Source organism: Urtica dioica, chromosome 4 (genome assembly GCF_054948205.1).
Source record: "Urtica dioica subsp. dioica isolate 48M chromosome 4, U.dioica_male_clone48M_v1_H2, whole genome shotgun sequence".
In the NCBI taxonomy this organism is placed as follows: Eukaryota; Viridiplantae; Streptophyta; class Magnoliopsida; order Rosales; family Urticaceae; genus Urtica; species Urtica dioica.
Window position 1 is genome coordinate 49,039,170 of NC_142759.1, and position 12,349 is coordinate 49,051,518.

Below are 12,349 nucleotides of genomic sequence, written 5' to 3' on the forward strand. Positions count from 1 at the left end.
CTCACTTGTTGCTTGGCGGTCTGCTTGGCAGCTCATCACCTGCTAAGGTATATCAAGGGGGCACCTGGACAAGGTCTTTTTTATGGAGCTGATTCTTCAACACAGATCAAGGGATTCTTTGATGCTGATTGGGGAACGTGCACGGATACTAGACGATCGATCACAGGATTCTGTATCTTCATTGGCGACTCACTTGTTGCTTGGCGGTCCAAGAAGCAGAGTACAGTCTCACGTTCGTCAGCTGAGGCAGAATATCGAGCCATGGCATCAACCACCAGTGAACTTATCTGGTTGCAGCAACTGCTACGTGACTTCAAGGTCACTCAGAGTGCCCCAACGGTTCTATTCTGCGACAACCAAGCAGCGGTGTACATTGCATCGAACCCTGCTTTTCATGAACGGACGAAACATATAGAGATTGACCTCTATTTCGTCCGTGATCACGTGCAACGTGGAAACATCAAGCTGTTGCCAGTTCGCACACAAAACCAACTTGCTGATGCATTAACGAAGCCACTTCCTTCTCCGGCACTGCGACTCATCATGTCCAAGTGGTCACTCAAGGATCTCTTTCGTCCACCTTGAGGGGGAGTATTAGGATTCGCTGGGGTTTTAAAAGCACCAAACGCAGCTCGCTCAGCTCGCAGCTCTCCTCAACTCCTCAGCTCGCAGCTCTCTCAATAGTTTTTGTATTTGGTCTTGTTTGTTTTAGTCCTAAGTAATCGAGTATTATAAGATTATTAGGAATTGTTGTTTTCCTTTTGTGCCCTTTACTTAGCCTGTTAAGTAAGGTCTTTTTTGTCTTTTACCTTTGTCTTTTGTAATTTAAATTGGGTCTTCGTCCCCAATTCGAATTCAATGAAAGAAGTTCTTTTCTGATTCATCTCTCCGAGTTTTCTCTGTGCGATTAGATCGTGAAATAAGTGAAGGGTACGACAGGAAATCGAGTGCTAAACAAATCACAAGACATAAAAGTCTTTTTTTTTTTCAGTTTTTTATTTAAAAAAACTAATCAATAATCACTATTTAATAATAAAAAAAAACTTTAGTCTTCTTCTTGTTCCATCTCATTTTCTTCTTAAAGTCATTTTCTTTCAGCCTCGTCTTCTCCCCAGCGAATGGTAATAATTTTTTTTTCGGTCCCTTCTCTTTTTTAATCTCTCTGCTGATAAAAATATCGTTCCAAGCTAGTTCTTTCCATTTTTAGCATATTTACTAAGAATCCAGTCGTTTTGTTTCCCTTTTTTGTCTTTAGAGTCTAGACTGTATTTGCACTAAATCAATCATAATAATATAATAAAAATAAGTTTCCTTATCTCCTCGGCTGATAACCGTCAGTGTCAATATATATATATATATATATATATATTTTTTTTTTTCGAATCCACTTTATTATCCACATTTGTATTCTATATATAGACTGTAAGTTTACCTAGTCAAAGGTCTGTAGATCATTTAGCCTAATTTGTGACATTTTTGTTTTCCTCTCTCTCTCTCTCTCCCGCTCATCGTTATTATTTCTTTTTGTTTTTCTTTTTTCCTGCCGAATCACGAGCTCAATTTCTTCAGTTTCTAGACGAGGCTGTAAGTGAATTAATCAAGTCTATAGAGAAAGTCTTGAACATGACTCAGACGTGATTCTATTTCCTTTGTATTATTTTTAACTTTTGTGTAGTCTTAATTTTGTAATAGAAAAGTGTTATATGTGGATTATTATTTATACCCATAATATGAACTTGTTGTACCTTGAGTTTTTAGAAGATTGATTGCATAAGCTTTCTAATTAATCTATATATATATATATATTATATTAATATGTGAAGAAGATCTTAATGGTACGAGGAAAGACTGGGATGAAGAGGATCGAGAACGCGACGAGTCGTCAAGTGACCTTCTCAAAGAGGAGTAATGGTATTCTGAAGAAGGCCCATGAGCTCTCAGTCCTTTGCGATGCTGACGTGGCACTCATCATTTTCTCTTCCCGAGGGAAGGTCATCGAATTCGCAAACTCAAGGTAGAAAAAAAAATTGGGGTTTTATTTTTAGGTTCTGCTCTGTTTACATTAGGCAATAACTCATACATTTATTGTACCTAGTTCGATCGCCCTCATATTTTCTGGTTTTTTTTTTTTTTTTTGCTTTGGAACACAAAACTTCATTTCACATAATATGGATCATATCGATCTAATAAAAATGTCTATAGAGTTTCAGAATATTCAAAGTAAATAATGAGCCATTTATATAATAGAAATATAGTGCAAGTCTGAAGTGTGCATTGACTGTATTGTGCAGATACAAGGTAATAATATATCAATTTTCCACTTCTTTCCTTTCTTGGTTGCAGTACCAATTGTTGTATTGATTTGTGTCTATTGAATAAAACTATAACTTTATCCGTTAAATTGTACATACTGTTACAGCTAGTCATGATAAAATGAGCAGATAAGCTTCATACTTGCTAATTCTATAATATATTTGAATCATCGTATATATATAAAATAAAATATAGTCTTTGAAAACCCTACGCAGTAATGAATGTTTTTTTACATATATATACATACATATACATATATATATATATATATATCATGTGTAGACATGCGCTTAATAATTTTGATTGAACAGAGAGCAGGTGAGAAATAGTAGTACCACACAACTATACTCAATTATAAACTATGTAGTGTATATGGTGCTATGAATAATGTAGTGTGTGTAACTGTGTATATATATACTCTCACATGTATATAGAGGGAGAGAGAGAGAGAGAGAAAGAGAGAGAGAGAGAGAGAGAGGTAAATTGCGCAGTTATTCCTGTATGCGTTGTAGAGATTAAATTGTTGCAGTATATATCCAAATTGAAAGCCTATATATAGTTATTTTGTATGGTTAAGAGCTTAGTAAAATTTTAATATAATGAGTTACTCGTCTTATGTTAGTTCTAGTTCCTTATTTCTGTGGAACTTTTCAACAATTAGGAATTTACTCTTTAAGGCAATGTGTTAATATAATGTTTTATTTATTTGTACAATAGTGTATTATAGTTTGCACAAAAGAAGATGATCGGATAGAGAATAAATCATTTCCAAATCAATCAACCTCATAATTTTTTATATACTCGATTTCATGTATTCTTAAACTGCCATTACTCAAACTATAGAAAACCACCATTAATGACAAGCATAGTATTGTTTTTTTTTTTTTTTTTGCTCAGCTGGTAATAATTGTTAATCTGATTCTAGCTCTCCTTTTTTTTTCTTCTTTCCTGTGAATATATTAAGCGCCGAGTTAGTTTTAGTGCGTTCAATTAATGAATTCGTATATGGCTAAACTGATAGCGTGCAGGCAATATTAGAACGTTACAAGAAGCATATAAAAGACACTAGGCGATCCACCACCACCGACGACCTTGTCCACTCAAACCTTCAGGTCTCTCTCTCTCTCTCTCTCATGTGACTGCCATTTTACAGAACCAAATGATCTTTTACGTAATCTCATTATATTCCCCGTAATCTACTCATTGTTAATTGCTTTTGATATGAAATTTATGATACCAAAAAGACCACATAAAAGATGATGAGACTATCTATATTTAGGTTATAGATTATTGCTCTCAATGCTTATTAGCTTTAATATGAAATCTTGTGATGCTTGACAAAATCAAATTATATGACTAACATTCAGTTTTTAAGCGAATTATTTTGCTAGTTTACGAATAATGTATTTCGCGAAACAAACAAATTATCAGCACCTACAAACATGCAAACACGCAAAAGGAACATAAATATATCTATGCCTTGTAAATCATAGTGTTGATTTATCTAATCTAGAGAGATAATTGTATTGACGATCTTAGTTTGAAATTACACACATTAAAGCTATATATATTTGCTTCCGTACAAAATACGCAAACGTCGTTCAACAGTGAAGCGACAATAATAAAAACGACTATCTAATAAACGACAATATACTAAAACGACTATACGCTTAGTCGTAACAGCCCCCCTCAAGCAAAGGTGGATGATGATCGAGATGACAACACCTACATTGCAAAGGTTAGCTTGTCGCGTAAGAAACGAAGCCACGGTATGGATAGTGCCTTCGTAAACACGTCTGCAATCTGATCTTCAAAGGGCACAAACCGGATTTTGAGTTCTTTGGCCAAAACCTTGTCTTGAACAAAGTGCTCATCTATCTCAATGTGCTTTGTACGCGCATGGAAAACATGGTTTGACGCCAAAGATGTAGCCCCGCATTGTCGCACCATAGCACTAGTTGACTTGATTCTTTCAATCCCAATTCAGTCAGTAGACTTTGAATCCAAACAATTTCAGATGTAGTTTCTGCAATAGCTCAGACGTAGTGGTGGAGTGTGATGGGTCACACTAACAATAATGGGAAACTGGTGTGCTATCATAGGATTTGAAAAGGATGTAGTTGATGACTTTTGAAAAAGAGAAGAATATGGAAATTCGGACTCATTGAACACTACATCACGCACTATATAGATGACCTGATGAAGACAGACACTTAAACCCTTTATGATGACCACTAGGACCAACATAGACATACTTAGATCATTTGAATTGCTGCTTGTTTGAATTATATGGACATAGATAAGGAAAACAAGTGCAATTAAACACCTTGATTTTTGACAGATCATGTGACTTGGAATACAAGACTTGAGATGGTGATTGATTTTGAAGAACCGGAGTTGGAAGAACATTTATTAAAGAGACTGCAACGAAGAAAGAATCCCACCAAAAATGAGTTGGAAGCTCAGACTGTGCTAATAAAGTAAGACCTGTTTGTGTGATATGTTGGTGTTTTCTTTCTGAAATGTCATTTTGCTGATGAATATGTGGACATGAATGAATATGATGAATGCGAGACCTATACCTCCACCCCAGTCAGTGTGCAGAGTTTGAATTTTATGCGAGAAATGTCTGTCAACAAATGCATTAAACTTGATGAAAGTTTGGCAGGTTTCAGACTTTCACTTGAGTGAAATCCAATAAATACTTTGTTATCATTAGTAAACTGAGAAATGCTAAGAAGGTTTTTGGTAATTTGTGGGACAAGAAGAATTTTAGAGAGCTTAAGATGGCTATGAATGGCAGGTATATGAATCAATGAATCACCCTATATTAGAAATAGATCAGAGGGATCCATTACTTGCTGCAAGTTTACCATTGCCTTTGTAGCCTGTCTGAAGTGACAAATTTTCAAGCTATGTAGTCACATGATTTGTAGCTCCACTATCGAGAAACCAGGCTGAGTTAGCTGATGCACCAGGTATATTGGAAGAGCTTGAGGTATAGTTGACATGTGGTCTGAGAGACAATCACAGGTGTTTGACTTTGTGGATTCTGGTTCAGCTTGTGAGCAAAACTCATCTTCAAACTGCTACTGTTCAGCTTGAACATACCACTTCTGATCATCATATTGTGCTTGATTGGCTTGAAGTTGAGCTTGCGATTGTTGTGATGCTGGATCAACACCTAAGAAATGCATATAAAAGCGATAGAAGCATTTTGCCTACAATGTGACCAGATGTGCCACACAGTTGGCATAGCATTCTTCCACGATCTGAACCTCATCTACGTCCTCTATTTCCACCTCGATTTTCTTTGAAACCTACTCTGTTTCTTTTGAATCCTCCACGTGACTTGCCAGAATAGGCAGTGTCTGCAGACAGATTAGCTGTTAAGCCATAGTTCTCAGCAACTTGCACAGAATTTGCAGTATCAATGCGCATATCTTGAGATTGCAGCATGAACTGCACTTGTAGATCCTGATCTCCCTGCCTCGATGTAAGATGAATGATTACAGACTCATATTCAGTTCCTAATCCTCCAACTAGATACAAAATGATTTCATCGTCCAAAATTGTTTGACCAGGCGTGTTGAAGTTATCAGCTAGATTCTTCATTTTTAAGATATATTCCTCAATCGAGAGTGCCTTTCTTAGTAGTTTGGAAAAGGAACCTGTGTTGTAGATCTCTGGCTTTGCTCTGAGTGGAGTTGAGTCGCTCAATCGTGAATAGGGACCACACTTCCGACGAACTCCAACATCGACTGACGTGTCGAAGCGTTTCTTCAAAAATTGACGAGAACAACCAGCTCATTAAGAACTAATTATAACAAAGCCTATTTTGAAATTTCGGTTTGGTCTTTTGATCGGAGATCGATCCTCATTTCAACAAACGGAGCCAAAATTAGAGCGGTTCCGTCGAGGATGCTTTCGAATCCATGAGCTCGAACTGAAGATAAGACCTGAGAGCGCCAAAGCACATAATTGTTGTAATCGAGTCTGATAGAGAGGGGATTCAGGCGAGGAGTGAAGTTTGGAGCTGGTTGAAACATCGACAGATCAATACTAATCACTGTCGAAGATTGAGATTCCACCATCGAAACTTTGGTTCACTGAGCCTTGCGAAAAATGGTTATGCGAAGCAATTTCGCTTCTCGGAGCTCTCCCACATAGAAGCTATATATATTAGCTTCCATACAAAATACTCAAACTTCATTCAACAATGAAATGACAACAATATAAATGACTACCTAATAAACGTAATGAACGACAATATACTAAAATGGATATACGCTTAGTCGTAACAGATAGAGGTATTATTAACTCAACAGTACTCTCTGGGTCCGAGTTAGCATGCAAGGCTTGGCGGACTCGAACAACTTAGAATAAGAATTAGTTAATTATGATCAACTTGATGTAAATATATTTATGATCCGACTGTAATAACGATGGTCAAGTGATCATAAGAAGAGAATGCTATTTTTATTCTCTTAAACACTTTCATCTATCTTATCTCTAGTGCTGAATCTGAGTTAGTTGAGAGAACGACATGCCAAAAATTTCTTGCATAGAGAGGGACCATGTCATATTTTGTCGTCATTATCAGATATTCTTACGGTATCTCACTGATCATGGCAAGGAAAATTGAGTCAAGCATATTGCTTGCATCCATCTTGACGAAGAAACCCCTTCTTTCATGGTATGAAGATAAGCATGCATCAATAGTAGTCACCCCTAGGGTAACTTTTATCAGATTGATAAAATCGAAAACCCACGTTGTTTGAAGGAGATGAGGACGAGCAATGCACATTTCATTTGATAGGAAGAGTTGAAGTGAAATAAATTATTTTGAAGTCGTGGGATCCATTTCCTCATTCGAGAACCTCTTCCCTCCTTATACTCAAGTCTGAAGAGTAACTAGGACCGATTTAGTAACGTCTTCAACCCCTTGGTCTTTTTGACCAAGAGCATGTTCATCTTAAGTATGATCATTATGGGGTCCGATCTGGCATCAACATTAGCTTGATCAAGAGCATTCCGAACACCATGTGCGAATTTGAGTGATCTATCGAATCGCGAGTAAGGATATGATGGCAGCCAAGGAGTAGCTAATCTTCTTTGTTCCAATGTTCGAACGCAAGATTGACAATCTCGAAGATAGCTCTTTTGCATCTTTTGATTCGATGAACACGAAACCTTGCAAGGTGTGGTGCAGCCCAAACAGGAGACCCGACACAAGGAGTAGACGAGCAGGCTCTGACCTTCGTGGAGCGTTTTGACTAATGCAACTCACGCAGGGGACTTGACATACCATAACTTTGGCTCTGAGCGTCGGAATTTGGTTTATGAAATCAGATTCGTTGACAAGATCAATACTTGAGGCCCAAATTGTACTGTTCCTAGCTGCGACCATTTTCTTGTTTTTTTTCGATTTTTCTCAATTTGTTGTCGTTTTGTCGATTTTTCCTTTATTTGTTGTCGTTTTGTTTTAGGGTTTCAGGCCTAAGTCTTTAAAGATTTTGTATTTGGATGCGACACACTTTTAAGCCGAATGATCAAACCCTTTTATTCCCAATTTTGTTTCCACATTCAACATAGTTTCAAATATTGATGCCCTAAAATATAGTAATAGTGAGATGATTCAACATGTTCTTAGGAAGAACTCGATTAAGTGTTCGTGAGCGAATCAACAATCGTGATGTAGTCGAATTTATGGGATTCTGCTAAATCAAAGTGTGAAGCATAGCTTGGTCGCAGTTGATCATTCAGCTTTGAAATTGAAACAATTCTGATATCAAGATAAATAACTCGACACAATTTATATAGATGAAAGTGTTTGAGAGAGAGAAGACTTTCTATATTTCTTAATTATTACAATAAGATTATATTACATCTAGTTGATCGTATCGAGTTATTAAAGTCGCCAGCCTGGCATGCTGATTTGGACACGTACGATATTGCCGAGTCTGAAATATTTCTATCAGTGACGATTTATTTCGTGTTTTTATTCACCAAAACCAAATCCCAAATTTTATTTATAATTTTTTTTTTTTATCTGAGTCAATGTTTATTGGAAACCATTCTGGAATGATTACAGCAATTGAAGGAAGCTAAGGCTGCAATGAAGAGGAAGATAGAGCTACTAGAAATCACAAAACGGTTTGTTGTTGATTTTGTTCCCTTTTGATTCTCGTGAGAATATAATTAATAAATGTATATTCTTCAAAGAAATCAAGAGCTATTTTTTTGAAATCCGAATCACTAAGAAATCAAGATCATATATGGCTCATCAGGAAACTGTTTGGAGAGGGTCTGGAACAATGCGCGGAAGAAGAGCTGAGACAAGTCGAACAAGATTTGCAACGAAGCATTACCAAAATCCGAGCAAGAAAGGTTCTTTTTTTTTATTGATTTATTTTCTGTTTTGTATTAGTTAAATATCTTTATTACTTCTACGTTTTTTATCGGGTCGATAAATATTGGATGTTAGACTTTGTCAAGTGCATTTTCTGCCAGGATCTTAGTCAAACTTCGGTAGAAGAAATTAAAAAATTTCTGCAACTAAAAATCATTTGGTTTCGAAAGATAATTTTTAGTTGCTATAAGATTTAACCGTGTAACTAAAATAAATTACTTCCCATAATATTTCTTGACCAAATTTAGTTACGAAAAATACATTTACTTACGTCTTAAATGTCTACTAAAAGTTTTATAACCAAAATATAAGAAACTCGCTTCCGATATCTTTTTGCAAAAAGGACTTTTAGCTTCTGATGAAAATGGTTGCCAATAACCTTTTTTTTTTTCGTAAATTCATACAAATGCTGCCACAAAGAGTAGCCAAATTTTAGTTGCAAATATGTATATTAGCAATTAACATATTGTGTCTCAAAATAAAATGATACTTAGCAAATTTTAGCCAATTAATTCATTTCAATTATGGTTTTTGTTTCTTACTTTCATCTAATGTCCAATTTTTTATGGGTTTATATTTATAATAGTCATTTAAGTCGACGTTTTAAACTTTCTTTATTATATAATATTATTATTTACGAGCAATTCAGTTTCATTATTATGAATGATTTCCATTTATCTTTTTTACACATTTTTTAGAGCAGAAAATTACCAAATACTTTAAAAGCATTTTAAAAAAAAATTGACTTATAATTCCTTGTGCCATGTTAAAATAATTATTAAAATTTAATTAACAATAAAATTCGATAGAATATATAATAAAAATGAAGTTTTTAAAGAAATTAACAACAGCTTATATAAAAGAAAAAATATTTGTAGCGAAATATACTCACAAGTCAAAATAAAATATAAATTATTTTTTTTAGAAAAAATTAGATCAAAAGAAATTACAATAGCTTATATTTCTATGGAAGTATTCTCTCAAATCCAAGGATATTACATTGCTAATATTAAGTATATAACATTTCAAATAAATTAAGACATCGAGATATGGTTCTGTGTTTAAAATATAAATCTAATTGTTTTTGTTTGTTTATTTTAGGGGTGGCAATTCGGGTTACATGTCGTGTTCGTGCCGTGTTTTATTCGTTTTCATGTATTTTTTGACAGACCCAGACACGACCCATTTATTAATCGTGTCTAGGAGCAAAACCCAAACACGACCCACTATTTTTTTGTCAAACCCAGACCCAACCCACTAAGACCCATTTATTAATCGTGTCTCAATAGACCATGTAACCCACGAACCCACTTAGACCCACAGACCCATTTAGACCACTAAACCCATTTGAACACGCGAATCGGTTTAGGCCCTTAGACATGTTTACTTCAAAATATTGAAATAATCTAAATCAAATTAAATAACAAATTAGTCAGAATAAGTAATTAATAAAAATACTCCATATAATCAACTAATCCATCAACATAATATTTTTACTACAAAAGAGAACTTCAAACACAGTCCATTGGGTCATTATGGGTTTTTATCGTGTTTACCTATTAACAATCCATTTAATATTCGTGTCTAATTGGGTTCCAATGGGTTGTCGTGTTCGTGTCGTGTTCACCCGTTATTTAATCGTGTTAATCGTGTTCGACACGGATGAACTCAGATCCATTTTAGGTCGACCCAAATCCATTTACATCGTGTCGTAACCGTGTCGTGTCTTGTATACAGCCCCAAATTACCACCCCTAGTTTATTTAGATCAAAGTGATGCGTGGTTAACTAATTGTCTGTTTATTCGGTTTTTCAGAATCAAGCTTTCAAAGAGGAAATTGAAAAGCTTAGAGAACAGGTAAATAAAGTATCCTTAAACTGATCAGACTAGCTTGACTTGATTAATAAAGTAGAATGTTTAATTGATTTTAACATTATTTAATAAATAATTGGTGGATTATCTTCATTCATGGGCCAGAAATGGCCGGGGAGGCCAAAATATAACTCCCACCAAAACTTATATATACATACAATAAATTTTAATTATTAATTTTTTTTTTTTTTGCTGTAAAAGTAAAGCATCTGGTCATGGCGGTCCCCTGTCTCCATTGTCTTCAATGACAATATGAATAACTGTATAAGATAACACTGATCACAAAGTATAAAGCATAAAATGTAATACTTTCTTGAATTTGAACATTTTATTTCAGGAAAGAATCCTTATAGCTGAAAATACCAGGCTACGTGATAAAGGTAGGTTTTCTTCTACTCATGTTTTTTTTAGATACTTGAAGTCAAGCTCTATCGAGTGTTATAAACACAAACAACTTTTTTTACTCATTTTTGATTTGATGATGATAGTTTTCATTCTAAACGGAGTGCTAGTTTTAATATATGTTTACTAGTATGTCACATTTCTTTACTTTTTTTGCCGAAAGATTTATAGTGACTACTTTTCGTCAAAGTTATGTTTAGTTGCAACAGTTATTATTTTCATCACTAAAAGTCCCGGCCCGTGGAAAAATTTAGTTACAAAGGAAAAATATTCGCATAGTTATTTACTTACAAGTTATATCACAAAATTCATATTACTAAACTCAATTCAGTATGGATTGTGACTGTACTTTAAGTTGCATGTAAGACTTTCTTTCTAATTAATTAAGCTAGTTGGAAATTTGTTATAAATAAGGTTTGCTAAAGTTTTGGATAGTTTTGTCATACATTGAGTGCCCTGGCTTTATAGGCTAATAGATATACTATTAGGTAAAGTGATAATAAACGGAATACAAAGAAATAAACAATATATGACAAATTATGATGATTAGCTATATATGGACGACGAATAATGAGCAATTAGTTTCCAATTTTTTTGTTAGTATCATCATGAGAAGCCAATAGAAACTGTGAATGACGCAGAAAATAGTCGCCCCGGCTCCGATGTGGAGGCTCAACTCTTGGTTGGACCACATGATATTCAAGGCTTGTATCTTTTTCTTTGAAGATTTGATGTTTTGATGGTCTATATATTTTGTATTGCCATATTCCAAGTAAAGCTGCAGGGTTGGTACATACTTCTTATTCGTCTAGTTTTGTGAATCATGCGATCTTACTCTGCCGTGCTATACATATTTGTATAATTTAGATGAAAGGACTGTAATTAATATGATTATTCAAGTTCAGAAATTAAGCCCAAAGATGGACACTTGAGAGTATTTTTTTCCAAAAGTGTATCTGCTGCGCGCGGAAGAAAAAGTACACTGTTATTAAGTTGATATATCATAAATAACAATTTAGTAACTAGAAATAGGATGCGAGCGAAAAAACCGGGCATGTGATAAGCATGAAATTTGGTTTACGAGGTAATAGTATAAAAAATTACACACTAAATCTTAATGTATTCTTTTAGGGTAATGAACTGATCGCTAACACCTTGCCATCAGTGTATATGTATATATGTATATGTATATATATATATATATATATATGTATATATGTATATGTATATATATATGTATATCTGTATATATATATATGTATATGTGTATGTATATACATGTATAATATATATGTATATGTGTATATGTGTGTATATATTATATATGTATATATATGTATATGTTGCTAT

General features: G+C 34.4%; 1 protein-coding gene across 5 annotated transcripts; it reads left to right on the plus strand.

The window, feature by feature from the left end:
• The first annotated feature begins 1,065 nt into the window (after positions 1–1,065).
• Positions 1,066–11,936, plus strand: LOC149401811 (MADS-box protein SOC1-like). Of its 5 annotated transcripts, none has more exons than XM_089612114.1 (8): positions 1,066–1,121; positions 1,824–2,014; positions 3,335–3,425; positions 8,408–8,469; positions 8,604–8,703; positions 10,541–10,582; positions 10,935–10,977; positions 11,601–11,936. In XM_089612114.1, the coding sequence occupies exons 1-8, from the start codon at positions 1,119–1,121 to the stop codon at positions 11,609–11,611; spliced, it is 543 nt and encodes a 180-aa protein (XP_089468240.1). In that variant the 5' UTR covers positions 1,066–1,118; the 3' UTR covers positions 11,612–11,936. The 5 variants fall into 5 exon arrangements, with proteins under 5 accessions (XP_089468240.1, XP_089468237.1, XP_089468241.1 ...); XM_089612111.1 differs by having other exon boundaries at positions 11,641–11,936; XM_089612112.1 differs by lacking the exon at positions 1,066–1,121 and adding an exon at positions 1,444–1,584 and having other exon boundaries at positions 11,641–11,936.
• The last annotated feature ends 413 nt before the right edge of the window (positions 11,937–12,349 follow it).

What these genes read in the sequence shown, in the direction of transcription:
- LOC149401811 (XM_089612111.1), top strand. An exon ending in TTGAAAAGCTTAGAGAACAG is followed by an intron (nt 10,583 to 10,934) that starts GTAAATAAAGTA and finishes ATTTTATTTCAG; the next exon opens with GAAAGAATCCTTATAGCTGA. An exon ending in TACCAGGCTACGTGATAAAG is followed by an intron (nt 10,978 to 11,640) that starts GTAGGTTTTCTT and finishes TGAATGACGCAG; the next exon opens with AAAATAGTCGCCCCGGCTCC.